This window comes from Centroberyx gerrardi, chromosome 5, assembly GCF_048128805.1.
Source record: "Centroberyx gerrardi isolate f3 chromosome 5, fCenGer3.hap1.cur.20231027, whole genome shotgun sequence".
NCBI classification, from domain to species: Eukaryota; Metazoa; Chordata; class Actinopteri; order Beryciformes; family Berycidae; genus Centroberyx; species Centroberyx gerrardi.
Window position 1 is genome coordinate 14,589,558 of NC_136001.1, and position 15,890 is coordinate 14,605,447.

General features: G+C 41.1%; 1 protein-coding gene across 1 annotated transcript in view; it reads left to right on the forward strand.

Moving 5' to 3' along the window:
• ppp1r16b (protein phosphatase 1, regulatory subunit 16B) overlaps positions 1-10,502 on the forward strand; it is a 73,220-nt gene extending 62,718 nt beyond the window's left edge. Inside the window, exons 7-11 of the mRNA XM_071903836.2 lie at positions 3,927-4,052; positions 4,306-4,381; positions 4,927-5,056; positions 5,644-5,791; positions 6,871-10,502. Of these exons, the coding sequence (XP_071759937.2) occupies positions 3,927-4,052; positions 4,306-4,381; positions 4,927-5,056; positions 5,644-5,791; positions 6,871-7,344 (954 nt within the window). The 3' untranslated portion in view covers positions 7,345-10,502. The remainder of the gene's footprint in view (positions 1-3,926; positions 4,053-4,305; positions 4,382-4,926; positions 5,057-5,643; positions 5,792-6,870) is intronic.
• The last annotated feature ends 5,388 nt before the right edge of the window (positions 10,503-15,890 follow it).

Below are 15,890 nucleotides of genomic sequence, written 5' to 3' on the forward strand. Positions count from 1 at the left end.
GTGCGATCAATTAAGACACGCAGTTGCTCATTTTCCCGTCTGATTCAACCCGCTCTGATGTGATGTGTCGTTCTTGCAATGAATCTTGGGGCTCCCCATCCGTTCTCGTCGTTCAAGTCGCCATCCGATGGATCCTCAGTTGGAAAGTAAACTTCTGGAATATTTATCTGTCCTCTGTCCTTGCGTTCTTTTGTTTTAGAATCACGCTTTGGCCATTAGGTATTACATCAAACGCATCATGGAGGACACAAGAACAAACAAGAAAGTAAATTGGGAAAGGGCCCCTGTCTACATGTTTTATATACTAAGTCACAGCCACATGACTCACTTGTCTGGAGGAGTGAGCTGTTTGCATAAAAATGAGGAGGTGTATCTAATTAAGTGGCCACTGAGTGTGTGTTAAGGTTGATATTGAGAAACTGTTGAGTATCAGCGTCCAGCAGTGCTGACGTTTGATGCAGTGATGCATTGTAGAAAGTCAAGTAGGTCTTACGTCCTGCTGAGAAAAATGAAAGTGTACAATTTCCTGTGTAAATGCCTTAATGAAACCTTCATAATGTTTCAGGGATTTAGCTAAACTGGGAAAACGCAGTGAAGACCATAGCTGGATGAAAATAGCCATGGGACATTACATGGTAGTAACCCAAAATAACTCTGTTAAGCTTTAAAGACTTACCACAGATTGTCTGATTGAGCTGCTTGTCCTCTAGCTTTATGCATCCTGTTAATCTTCATTCGACCATGATGAAGCAAACTAGAGCATGCTTTATTGGCAAAGAAGGGAGAAAGAGACCTAGACCTAGTATAAAGTTATGTAAGGTTAATCTGTTGTTTTCCAGTGGAACACATCATTTGTCCTCGTTTTGACCGAGGGAAATGTGGCTGTAAAAAAAGAAAAATCAGAAAGAAAATCAGTAATCGTTGCATAAACAAAGCCTTCTGATGGTTTTTTTTTTTCTTTTTCATATTTTTATTGTTATGTTGTTCTGTTTAGTGTGTGAGAAAGGTGAAAGACATACACTTCAGATTGGTGCCAGAACAACTGTTTTTTTAGAGGTTAATTTGCCATGACAACAATTAATTCTCATCTGTTTTTATTGATTAAAAGAAACAATGAAACCATAAAAAAGTGACATGGTGGCCTAGAATGGAATGGATATATAAAACGCCAAAATGCATGCAACGGTAAAAAAAGGTTGTGCTGAAAAAGTCAGATCCAATTACAGTGTACATATTGATCCAAATGTGTCGAGCCTCTCAGAAGAGGAACGCTCATCCTATTTCACTGCCCAAATTTCTTTACCATCACATTCACACTGAACACACTGATCTGAAGGTTCAATAGGTAGACTCATATTTCAGATGCTACAAAGGGTAGAGGACACCAAAACATCATGTTTATTTACACATACAAATGATAAAACACTTCAAAAAAAAAACAAGAGGAAATAAGAAATACACACATTGTGGGTGGGACAAAGATTTCTCAAGGGGTTTATAAAAAACATCACACCCCAAATGAAAATTATGAAAAAATAATTGAGGTGATAAAGTCAGATGTGGCAACAGAAAACAATTGACATCAAAAACTCAGCAAGGAGTAGAATGGTACAGTAACAAAATGCAGAAGTAACAAGTAAGGCAAATAAAAGAAGAGTGAAGTTAAAGTAATGTTAAAAACTTATAGTAAGACAGTTCTTGCTTACTACTGAAGAATTCTAGCCAAAGGTCTTAACAGGTAACAGGATGATCTGTGATTACTGCTGTATGACAAAAGCAGATTTTATTTTTTCCATCTGCAAGATAATTCACAGTGGTTTCTGTGTTTATTTGTAGAAAAAGTGGAATGATTTATGAACATTGCAAAGGAAAAAGTTAAGATGATCTCCTCGTTGACAAGTACTTTTGACTGTTTACTGTGTTAAAATTTTGATTATTTGTTTAAAAAAATATTTACAGTCCCTGTACTTCTTTTATGGATGAGAAGGGTTTCATATTGCAAAGACGCAGTGATTGGTCAAAACTGCAGACCCTTGAAAAATTTCCAGGTGTTGCTTTTGCAAAAGAAAAAAAAACCAAACCAAAACTCCTGCTATCACAGCATCACACACTCGTGGAAAGGCCGCCCAGCAGCAGTCTGCCCTGAGGCGTCAAGCCAGGCGCGGCCAAGCCCTCCAGGAACAGAAAAACCTTAACATTCCTCGCACTCTTCAAAGATGCCCCTTATTCCTCAGATAAACATCGACTTTAACATCTGAAGTAGTCCAAGACCAGGAAGCCATGGAGACTACTGATGTGTAGAAGGCTATGAAGCCTGACTTCATAGCCTCACGCTCTGCTTTCCAAATATTTTGGATGTTATGCTGTAGATACATTTTGTGTGGGTTGTAAACTTTGTAAACTGTCACAACAGAAGTTGTTTTGTCAAAGACGCATTGACACTTTTAAAGTACTGCAGTTTTTTCAGTGATATGTATTTTTTTTATTTATTTTTTTGTGGCATTGTGCTTTCTTCCCTGCTTCCTAGGAGATGAATACAGCATGCGTGTAAATTGAATATAGGCTGTAAAAATGTCTGTAATTACCTTTTACCTGTCACTGTCAAAGAATTGCCTTTTTCTTGATCATTTGTTTTTACTTGATGTCTCGGCTCCTGTCGGGCTTGTGCATGCCTCCTACTGTAGTAAGCATTTGATTTACTGTATTTCAGTGAATGATTACAAAATGATAAACTATATAAGAAGCAACCCATAGACTACAGGCTAGATTGCACATGCATACACCATATCAAGTGCATGTGTCCTCCTTACAATGCACAAGGATGTGATTTTGCTGTTTCTTTCTCTGCTAGTTACAGCCTAATTTCCCCACAGGGATCAATAAAGTTTGATCTTATCTAATCGCTTGCATGCATTTCTCCTCCCTACACTCAAATATGTATCAACCCGTGTGTCCCCCAACACTAACACAACTGTGTAATACGCTGAGATCATATTCTGAGATTGCTCAAACATATTCCTCTCCAGTGAGGGAAATCTTACTAACCTACTTGTAATGTCAGGCCAGTTATTTTCCAACCAAGATAAATCCGTTCTCACCAGCCAGAATTTGAATGGGTTCTCATGGAAATATCATTGACATAGCAGCCAAATAACCCGCATGGCCAGTGGCAAAAATCCTCAAGCTTCCTCCTTGATCCCTACAACTTTCACCGCTGCCTCCATATTGTATGACTGTGTGCAGCCAAGGTAAAAAAAAAAAACAATAACAAAAAAACAAGAACACAGAGGACAGCAACAGTTATTATAGGATTATAGGATTTTGGTTGTTTGTAGCATGCTAGCTCATCCATTGTTTGCTAGTAGTAGTTGCTCTGGCTACAAGAAAGGATATGAGCTGGCATCCAAAATCTATCTTAAGACATATGAAAAAGGAATTTATGTGTTTTGATTAAGACAGGAGTTTTATATCATCATAGTATAGATATGGTAGCCAGAGTGAGTAGTGATACACTCTTCTCAGATCTTGGTTTGCTGATACAATTCAGTTTCGGAACTGCTGAGCGGGCCGTTTCAAGCCAGCAGTGTCAGCCGTCCCAGACTGTTGAGCCTTTTGGAGGTGTCATGGGCCTAATTCAACTAAACGTCCGTGATTGGAGGTGTCCAGTGCCATTACAGTACCTGCACTCACACACTCAACCCTGTAACATTTAGATTAGGCGGCTTGTGAATGGTGCTGCCTGTCTGATTCTCTCTAGATTATGATGATGTAGCCTGATGTCCTCTATAGTCACCATTTGTGGGTTAGTACATTGTTCTCTGACTTCTGTATGAAGGCTAACCCTGGATTACGGCACAAAGCACTGTAACATCAGATCCTGTGTACTGGTAAATGCTCAAATCTTTGTTCTCCCTTTGCCCTTGTAGCTCCACATCACAGCGGCCAATGGCTATGTGCAGGCGGCAGAGCTGCTGCTGGAGGGGGGAGCGCGCATGGACCTGAGGGATTCAGATGGATGGCAGCCTCTCCACGCCGCAGCCTGCTGGGGTCAGGTGAGGCAAACACATAAACAGGAAATGGATATGCACACACACGCACGCACACACAGATCAGCACCCGCACACAAATGCACAACAGACGCGCGCACACATATTCAGGGAGATATGCAAATACACATGCACACACACTGGAAAATAAACAAAAGCATGCAGGGAGATACACATGGCACACACACACACACACACACACACACACACCCAGAGGCTTTTTAAACCATTAATCTAGTTTGCCACTGTTGTTTTCCAGATGCATGTAGCAGAGCTGTTGGTTTCTCATGGAGCAAGTCTCAATGCCAAGACCTTCCTAGAGGAGACTCCCATCGGTATGTTTACACCCCCGACACTTCAACACCCTGATATCGATGCACCTGTGGGGGCTAAGTGGGGACTTGCTAGTTCAGCACATTCATTCCCATCCAAAGCTGTTTTTAGATCTTCTTTGAACCAAATCTGATGATACTAGTTATGTCAGCTTTTACATTTTTGGCTGCCTCTGTGGTCAGCAGAATGTAACATGGTAAAAATTAATAACTTTAGTGTAATGTTAACAGGCATTAAGAGAGACTGGTAGCATCGCTACAGAGTTAGCTCAGGAAGGCCTGTGTGTATCTATTGTGAATTTAATCAGCTATACAGTGATCACAGGAATGATGCAGTTTTATTTCTGTGTCTCTATTCAATGTGTAAGAATAAGAATTATCCAAATTCCGTATAAGGTGTCTTTGAATTCAACATATCATATCTGGCATGATTCAGAAACACAGACACATGTACGGTTCATAAAAATAAGAGAGCAGCAAAGCACAATTAACACAGTTTCATTTGAAAGGAGCTGATATACTCTGTCCTTCATCCTTGTCTGTTTCAGATCTGTGTGAGGACGAGGAGTTCAGAGCCATCCTGCTGGACCTGAAACACAAACACGACATTATCATGAAGTCACAGCTCAAACACAAGACCTCACTATGTAGGCGGACGTCCAGCGCGGGCAGTCGCGGGTAGGTGCTGACATCTGGTGGTGGTGGTGCTGCTACTACACCTTTTTTTTATTTATTTTTTTTTATTTTTTTTTAGGAGACGGGGGAGATAGGGCAGTTCAGCCTCCCTTTAATATTGTGTTGGCTTTCAGATTCAGTAAGACATTAACAACTGCTTCTGTTTTGCTGTGTAGCTTTTCGGAATATCCTCATAGTTGTCCCTTGAGTCCTATTGTGGGATTAGCTGCCTCATCCTCAATGCTAATCTTACCCATAAATGGGGAAATTGCAAAACATTCACCTTATCTTATGGGGGGAACTTCAGTGCTAGGACAGAGCGGAACGTCACAGGAATCACTTCCTCATGTTTGCCTGTAATGCTAGTATCAACACTATGCTGCAACAGTACATTTCTACCTTTACCCTTCCCTGTGCTACTGTGAGGTGGAATGTAAAGCTAAAGGAGTAAAAGCAACCTAAAAGATGATATATAATGCAGAAAATTGTTTTGCAAAATAGTAATTTAGATTTGAAAATACATTTTTCATGTTTGGTGGCCCGAGCACGTCTTACTTTCACTAATCATACCTGCCATCTTGTGTTCCCAGAAAAGTGGTGCGGCGAGCCAGCCTGTCAGACAGACACAACTTGTGTCGTAAAGAGTACGAGACGGAGGCCATTGTGTGGAGGGGAGGGAGGGAGGAGGAGGAAGAGAGAGAGAAGGAGTCTGATCAGGAGAATATCCAGGTGGTTAATGTGAGTCTCCTGATTACAATGTTTTATTCATGTTGCCAAGCTTACCTAGGAATTATGTTTAGCAACTGAGTAGGGATCAAGTTTGTGCTAGTCTTACACTTTGTTTTGGCAGTTCCATTTTTTGTTTTTGACTCACCGATTTGAGTATGCCTATTAATTATTATGCCTATTAAAGGAAAAATCCACCTTAATATACTTTAACACTGTTGAAAAACAGCAATTGGTGATGTACCTTGTATTTCGGGTGGTGTATTTTCTTATTACTGTGGATAACTGGCCAAACGTAGAGAACGTCACGTCACATCGAGATATTTGCAGCTACAACTGAGTTTTAATAGCAGAAGAATGTTCAACTCTTTAAAACATCAACAGTAAATGTCAGGTTTTGGTGTCAGTACCTCAGAATCAAAGAGCGAGGGCTTCTTTCTAGACTCACCATTTTGCACCGACGTTCAACAATCATACAGGGAGTAATCCATCTTAGAAGAGGAAGAGAGACCAATTTCTTCACTAACAATAGCCTCAATAGACCATAATGCAATGCAGCCAGTTTTTGTTGTTTGTTTTGAGTAAGGGGCACGACTCGTGTTTTCTTCTCGACTGCAAATACTCACTCTGTTGCTCTTACTAAGCAATCACTCATTGCTATCGATATTTATCTCTCTACCTACACAAACTGAATGCAGCAGGTTCAGGCACATTTTCTGGTGGTTGTGAAAAGGCATTCTGGGAAATGAAGGGAATCACTAACTGAGGTAGATGAAGTAGATGAGGCAGGTTGAGAGAAAGTGGGTACACCAAAAAAGTAAATTACAACACTGCATCACAAATTCCTGAAATGCACTGAACATCACAGATCGATGATATCTAACAAGCATATCCGAGGGTGGAATTTGCCTTTAACATAGTGAATGGATTGGCTTTACATCACATTTTATTTGAGCTTGATAGCTTGAGCACTCAAGACATCACACTGTTGATCTATCCAATAGGGAAATCAGACCTCCTAAGTATTTCATCAACCAAAAGGGAAGCCTTATAGAGAGATTAAAGTAATCCTTATTGATGTTCTGCTACAGGTCAAGCCAGTAGCAGCTGGAGCGGTGCCAGAGAAGCCCAAGCAGCCCACCATCCTCAAAGACGGCAGCAGCAAACAGAATGGCCTCATCTCCACGACAACCTCCACGCCCCCACAACCACCCTCCAACGGCAACACGCCATCCTCTGATAAGGCCGCAGTCATCAGCGCCCAGCCCACCACTGAGGAAGCCTGGCCTAGGGAGCGTGCTCAGACGCTGTCGGAGCTGAAGAAACAGAGGGCCGCCGCCAAGCTGTTGAACCATCCCTTGTTCAACGGTCACCTAGGTAACGGATCCACGGACTCCTTCACTGATGCCAAAACCAGCCCCGAGGACCCCCGCATGCCGCTGGTCTCCTCCAACGGCAGCGCGGTTTACTACACGCCAGCCAGCGGCGACCCGCCCATCCTCAAGCTGAAGCAGCCAATGGAGGAAGAGCAGCCGAAGACGCGGGCCTGCTGCTGCGTGTCGTAGCGCCGTAGTCACGTGACTGTTTACGGAACAGGAAATGATTGCACAGAGAGGAGGGAAGCAAGGAAAGTACTGAAGGAGGGAAGGAAGGAGAGAGAGAGGGAGTGATGTCCCAGAATGCACTAGAGGTGGATGGAGCTGATCTGAAGAAAGCTTGTCCCTGTACCCAGTACATCACCTGAGCTCTCTCCCCCCAACCCCAACTCCCTGCCAGAAAAGGATGGAGAGCCAACCTTTAATTTGGAACACGTCCCACCATCCTGTGGCGGTTGTTTGACAAAGAAAAGGAAGAAAAGCCAGGATGGAGCAGATTCCTGTCTTTAGCACGCTGTGCCTCCCTTCCCTTGGGCGACCTTCCCGTTCCTGTGGAGCAGGTCAGCGGTCCTGTGGTCATGTTGGAGAGGAAGGCAGAAGAAAGTGTAGAAGCTTGTCCCCGAACCTCTTGTACCTCCCCTGCCATCTAACTCCTGCTGAAATTGGAGATCCTTCCTCCGAAATACAGGCTTGTTTGAAGTGTTTAAGAGGAGAGGAAAGTAACTAACCAGTGCTTGTTTGTGCCCTCAGACCCCGCTGGGATTCAAATTCCTTTTCAAATATGGAGTCTCTCTACCAAACAGAATGGAAAGAATGCGAGGGGGAGAAGCAGGAGTCTTTTTCTGGCCCTGCTGTCCCTCTGCACCTTTAAGAATCCAAATGAGGACAGTTTTTCAGCCTTTCTCCTGGGAAGAGGCAACATTTTTGAATGAGAAAGATGATCATACGATACTGTACGTTTTGCCATCAGAGAAGGGGATGGAAGAGAGCTTTTTTTACCCAACAAATGGATGGCGTGTTATATCACATATTACACAACATTTTTGCAGCTTTTCTTTTTAGGACGGAGTCACATTGTTGTCAAACCACATTGTTCTGCTTTTACACCAAGTTCTTGTTGTTTGCAAATGTGCAGAAAGGCCATCATAGAAAGGTCAGGATGTATTTTATCATATCGTGTTGTACTGCAACATATCAAAAACGTAGCAAAAAGAGATCTGTGAAATCTCTTCCGAAGTATCCTCCATGTTGAAATGCTGCCTGCATAAGTAAAGGGAAGGAATGCCATAAAACAGTGTTACAATATTCAGGAAGTGTATTTCTGCAATGGAAGATGATAAGAAAGAATACAGTACTGCACTAGTGTTTGAAACTATAACTGTACATCTGTCTGTCAAATTATTCCTCACCTCACCGTCCTTCCATGTCATGTACCCAGACTGACAGTGGTGTTATTCTACATTATACATAATCCACTTTGTGCTTATCCATATAGATAATTTAAGCAAACATTGTTGAAAAAATACTGTACATTTTTTTGTTTTAGTTCTTTATTTATGAAAATAATGTTATGTATAAAAAAAAAATGTTACGATTCGTAAAAAAGTTGAGTGTATTTATTATTTGGATGATCTGTGGAGAGTGAATGCAATATAGGATGAGCTGGTGAATCTTCCAGCAAAGCACCTTCTGAAATGGAAATTCAAATGTTACTGTTCAACTGACAAAATGAGGTTAGGGTTACTGTCTGCTTTGTCTACAGCTTATTGAAAACACACAAACAACAACCCATCCTACTGGGATGGATTCCATATTTGATTGTGACCCCAACAGTGTTGTTTTTTTTTTTTCCGTTTGTTTGTTTTGTGGCCATTGTGTGGCTTCTTTTTTCTTCTTCCAGTCACTGTACCTGTCTCATTAACAGAAACTGTAAATGTTATGTTATGTATGAAAATAGTGTAATGTATTACTGTAAGTATAGTAATGAGTATTCTGAAGATACACATGGACTATATGCTTGAATATTAATCCAAGCCAAGACGTCGTCACTTTTTCAACATTAATCCACACATGGATTGGTATGTAGCGAGCCCATGCCGTGTACATCACATGTTCTTTGACACAACTTTTCTCTGACATTAGAAGTTCCAACACAACACTCACACTCTCCAGTCTAGAAACCAAATACTAGAAGTAGCTTGTTTGCTTAATTCAGCTAATAGCAGCTCCTCTAATCGCCCTATGAGTGCCAAAGAGTCTTCCATGATAAAAAAAAAAATAATAATAATAATAATAACAACAGGTATGAACATTTGAAATGTTTGGGGGAAGGCTTTTCCTTACCTTTTTAGAGATTTGTTTGCTCAGGGTGGTGGCCCCCTTCTAACATGTGATTACCCACAATGCCACTACCACCTTATCCCCACAACCCCTATTGTACAGTGTCAATTATGTGTACAGATGAGTTTGTAAATATGTTTGTATCATTAGCCCTTTATCTGTTCCCATTAACTGCATTTACATGTCTGTGTTGTTACTATTGTGACATTAAGCTTTGGTCACTCGTATAGGAATATGAAATGCAAATACCCACAACGATGAACAATATTAGCAGACCAATGGTTGTTGGGGGTTACTGTGAGTCTATAGATCCCCACTTTGTAGCCCAAAAGTCTAAAATCCCTATGGAAAGTCAAGTGCACCCAGATGTCATCGTCATACCTACTGTTTTCTCACACTGCTGCAGTGACCAGTGTTGGGGTCCATTCAGAATAGAGTTTTCTATTTACTTCCTACACAGTTAGTTTTGAGTATTGGAGTATAGGAAGCCGAGTTTGATTTTCAGCTACATTTGAGGAAGTAGAATTCCATTCAGTCACTGTTAAAGAAATTGTAATTTCCCCTATTTTTGGTTCCTTCTTTTTTCAGAAGCTTTCAAGTTAGTGAGACCATACTGTGATGGGACAATTGAATTTCACTGAATTCATTCCAGCTCATTCGTGTCAATATTAGTTGGCTCTGTTCAGTTGAATTCAAATTCCAGTTCTGCTTCCTAACTAAATATCAAATTCAAAATTAAAATTCAATCGTATTGATTTGGACTTCACAAATCTTTCTTTCTGCACCACAACCTGGTCAACAGTGCCGAGTTCATATCAGCCAGAAAGGGACAGTCACCTGTTAAAAACTAACCTGTATTCTGATGGTATAAATCAGGGCTTGTGACTGACTGCAAGCCTCATTGTCTATAAGGATAAGATTATTAAAAAAAACTACTGATTTTGTAATTACTGGAAAATACTGATGGTTGCATTAACATATTTTGAATAAATTGTATATTTTGAGAATTTTATAATGGTCTCCTCTGAATTAGTAAGACTGTTTTGTGTTAAGGGGTAAATGGTACAGTGGATCTCCTGCATTATGATAAGAATGCGTATCGTAAACCCGTGCAAAATTTTCATTGATTTCAAATTTTTGAACTACATGAGGTACGCATATTTTATCTTGCCAGACACTTAAACAGCCTCAAAAGTGGACGCATCACTTGCATGTTAAGATAAGTGATGTGCTCTTCTTCACCTCGTTATTTTCGGACATCTTCAGAATGTATTTGGATTTCGTTTTTTTTGGTGAAGGTCTGATGGAAGCTGTATGCAGTTCATACATAGTGTATGTAGGTCACTAACTATTTCACCCTCATGCGTCTGCTCTCTGTGCCCTCCTCATGCCCTCCTTATGCAGCTTTTCTCTGTACTGAGACAGGCAGAGGGTGGACCGTCCTTCACTGCACAGCTGTCAGGGTCTTGGCCCGGCTCTGACTGCTTCATTCACTGATTCTCTCTGTCTCTCTCTCTCTCTTGCGCTCTCTCTCTCTCTCTCTCTCTGAACTTCCTCTCATTCACTGGCTCTGGGGTCAACAAGGTCAGTGTTTCTAATGGCTGCACTCTGCTGGCGTGACTCAGACACTTAGCATTTGGTTTAGAGAGACGGAGTTGAGGAGAGAGTGAAGGAGAAGTGAAGACACATATAGTATATTTGATGTTATTCCATGTTTATTATGAGCCACAGTTGCAGGATTTTGAACATTAGCCTGGTGGGTTTCTCTTCCTGCCATTTCCATACTTCCTCCACCTCCATTTTCAAATTCTCAGTAGTGAGGCCAGTTTTTATGCTTGGCCTAGCTTGAAAAATGGCAGCCACTGGCATAGTGGGCTGGTAAAATATTAATCCCTGGTCAGTTTCATTACTGTTGATTTTACAGGAGTGGTTGTTACTGGTTTTTATACGCTTGTGTTTTATAGAGAAGCTGCTGTCTCTTATTAATGTTTGCCTACCATAATGCAATAAGCTCTCATAAAACAGTGTCTGCTGACTAATGTATCAGCTCAGATTTGAAGAACAAACATTACTAATACACATAATTTGTCAAATATTTGCATTAAATTACAGTCCTATGTGTGTGTCCTGAACAAATACGCATTAGAGAAATCAACCTTTCATCTAAGCACCCCCCCCCCATCCCTTCGGGACAGTCAATATGTCCAAGGCATATAGACAGAGAGAAAGACAATGGTGCTGAAAACATGATCCAGGCTGCATTAACCTCCATCTGCGTAGCCCGGCCTTCCCATTGTGCCTGAGCTGTTACTCGGGCCTCGGCCGGCCGTATTCAGGCTCAGCCAGCTGGCTCCAGCCCCAGTCCTTCAGTCCCTCCAATCCTCTTCAATGAAGAGCGAAGTGGACCAGTGCCAGCAATAGCATGCAGACACTGACCACTCAACAGAGTTGGGTAGATGGAGGGATGGTGAAGGGAGGCATGGAGGAATAGTTTGGAGAGCAGTGGATAAAGAGAAGGAGGGCGGGGGGGGGGGGGGGGTTCTTGGGTAGGAAAGTGAACCAATGCCAGGAGGGGAATAGACACTGGATGGACAGATGGATGGATGGATGGTTTGAGGAAAGAAGGCATGGAAATGGAGGGTGAATGGCAGGCCGGAGGCAGAAGTATTCATTGAGGAGGAAAGTGGAGCTGCGCCAGGAGGACACAGCTATTGACTATTCTGCTAATTTGTTAGAAGACGGATAGGAGGGGTGGACGTCCGCCCCGTTCCCAGGATCAGACTTATGGGGCTTCAGTGTCCTATTTGACCTGAATTATATATTGGGTACTGAATTTAAGATGCCTAAGTAGAAACTGCAGATGCATGTCCGTCTGTCTTTCTGTCTGTCTCTCTGTCTGTCTCTCTGTCTGTCTGACTGGCGGAAAAAGGATGTTTACAGAGGGATTTATACTGAGGGATTAGTTATTCTTTCTTCAGGTTCAAGAGACTGCATTTCAGTCCAGATATCAACTACTTAACATAACTCTTCAACCTATTCGAAACCCCTCATTTCTGCAAGGCATGAGAAAATTATTTCAGGCGTTTTTATGATGCCAGTAACTATTTTAAATTTAAAAAGGTAGGCTGTGTATGTACGTGTGTGTGTGTATGTGTGTATGTGTGTGTGTGTGTGTGTGTGTGTGTGTGTGTGTGGACAGTCTATCATAAAGAGCTTGTCGGCTCAAGAGGAAAGCTGTGCGGGACTGGGATCTAGACTCCATAATGCTCAATCCAAATAGCACAAGCCTTACAGTGTTCTGGTTTTTGAAGGATAATGGAGACTAGTTGTTCTGGGATGATTTTCTTTCCTGGATCTCATGTAAAACAGTTACATAAATGCCTTCCAAACCAGCACCAGGACACCTGCTGTTGACAGAGAAGCAAACTTTAAAAGGAGTTACATTAGTTAAAAACACCCAAGACACTATTTTACACCATAGAGATGGGAGAAGCAACTACAGAGATGGACCAGGTGAAGTCACGACACAAACCGAAGGCGCTGCAAGCATCCAAACCATTCAACCTTGACTAAGGCAAGATAAGTGATACTGATAATCCTCTTGATAGTCCTGCTTGATATAGTAAACTTGACCGACTGGTTTCCTGAGTATGTCACCAGAGCTAAAACACTTATAGGATGCAGTGTACCTATCACATGTTGGTTTCTTAGTACGTCCTCAGCCCCATAGCTGCATGCCAGGTTGCCAGGCTATGCCCTATTCAGTTATTTGCAATTAAAATACTGCTGGCAAATCATCTTGATGATGAAATGATGAAATAAAGAATCACAATAATTTTACTTTTGGGGAAAATGAATCATGGAAATTATGGGTTTACCCTGGTTAACCTTGTCTGACAGTGCTGTGGAAACCAGGCTAACATGTCTGTGTCTGAGTGATTATGTAATCTGGCGGCCAACACGTAGACCACAATGCACTGTCATTCACAGTGATGAGTATGTGTGGAAGTTACATAGAACTGGAAGTTAGTTAGAACTGATTGGTCACTGGTTTATTGAGCAACAAACACACTGTCAAGATATTGTCATGCATTTGCTGACACATTATCTAAGGAACATTGTTAACAATGTTTCTAAGAACTGAAGTAGTTGGTTGAATGCCTTAGATTGTTTGAGTGTGTGTATTTTATAACTGAACAATGTTTTGCATTTAAAATGCCTCAGTTTTAGAAGTCATGCGTGTTATTCTTTAAGTCTAAGACAACCAAATCATCTTTTTTTTTACTACTAGCAGCTCACCCCCTCAGCAAGAAACCAGAGAATGTCATACTGATGCTAAGCCAGCCGGGAGCTAGTCCATAAACAATTCATGGGAGATTAACTTAATGGAATTTCTGTCTGAACTTTTACTTCCAAATGACCTTCATTTTGGTATAATGCTTTGAATTCTGAGCTAAAATATGTATCTTTATTCCCATAAAATCATTCTGGCCAATGTCACAGTCACCTTTTTCCATTTCATTCTCTATATGGAACTGTACATTTGTCATCACAGATAAGGGAACGTGGAAAACTCCTTTCCATTATTTCTGGCAGTGAGAGGCAGTAGAAGTGAAGTTAACACATACAACTGAGGTATGGGAATTACACATTTTACATATTTTAACACTTACATTGTGTTTTTCCCCATTGACAAATATGTCTTGTTCTCGTCGTTAATAATAATGGATAAAAGAGATGATTTACCCAATCACTTCAAACAGAAAGAAGAAGGGTTTAAAATGTATTAGACGCTTTAAAGACCACATGTTGTGGTTTGGCAGAGGAAAAGGTTGGGTGCTCCATTAAACCACTAACTGTAGGTTGTTTTTAATGGCTTACTGCCAAAGATTCTTCCCTGTCCCCATCTCCCTCCCCCTCTCTCTCCCTTCATTCCTCTCTCTTTCTTTCTTCTTTTCACTGTGTGTGTGTGTGTGGGTGTGTGTGTGGGTGGGTGAGTGCACGTGCTCAGCCTTTATCTGCATGACTTCCTGAGCTTGCTGCTCAAGAAAGGAAAGTTTTAAATGTCACGGGCAAGAGTTTGTTCCTTCAAATCTTAAAGCAGGCCATTTATTATTACACAATGATTCAATAATAAATACACACAAATATATATATAAATGATTAAGCATTCTCAGATATATAGTACATAAGTAATTAAGGAACTGTCCCAATACTTTTTCACATTTAGACACATTTAGTGTTGGTTTTGTGTTCTGACTTTGTGCTGGCCTCACCACTTCCTTTTAGGTTGTGCTGTCATAGACACCTCCATTCAGATTTGCATAAACATGTATTTCTACAGCACTGACACAGAGATCTGAAAGAGAAGAGAAGAGAAGAGATCAACATTGTCAAACCAAGACAGGAACATGTTTTTTGGCTTAATCTAAAACACACCAAAAAATATTTATACAAAGATGAAAAGGGTGATACACAGTGTAAAGGTGAAGCAGAGCAGCGCTGCCTGACATGCTGTGTGCTTAAATTATCTATCTTTCTGGACCGGTAGATGCTACTTTTTCCATAAGAGACCGGAGTAGAATCCAGCATGTTACAGTTACAGTGACATTTCTACCTCAGCGTCTTCTCCCTTGTCTTTCTACTGGGTGTTTGGATAGCTTTATCTGCCCCATAACAAATTGGAGCGAACATAACACCCAAACAAAAGATAAGAAAAATGATAACCTGTAAGACTGTGAACATATTGTGTGGATTAGGAAAATTAAAGTCCTCCATATTTTCCTACAGTGATTATGTTCAGTTGACTGTCCTCAAACAAGATCATGGAAAAAGAGCCTCCACCTGGTCTGCTTATAACTCTCTGACTTACTCATAAGTCATAAAATATCCCACTTCCTGAAGAGACATGCTATCATTAGCACATACCCAGTAACATTGCCCATCATATGTGCCAACTCAACACATATAGCTTAGTCTGTTCCTCCTCTACAAAGTGAGTATGCTGAACTGGTATAGAGGATGATCATCTATAAAAAGCAGGAGGGAAATTAATAAAGAGATCAAAATCAGAATAGACACTTACCCCACTGCTGAAGCTAAAGACGCCTACAGAATAATTTGATTTATCATTAATAGTCCTTATCTCAAGTCAAATGTCTCAACGTTTGTTGACAAAGTTCAGAATAATTAAAAAACAGTGCTTTAACAACACGCTTATATATAATAGACCCAAGGATGCACGCCTCAAAGTAAGTTCACAACACACGTAATTGAATTGTGTAAGTTTACATTGTTACACCTTTAAGTACCCTCCCCTCCCTTCACTCCAGGCTTGCGTGCACATTATCTGCGATTGCGCGTCAAACCTCATTGGCTGTCGGTGATTATCGGCC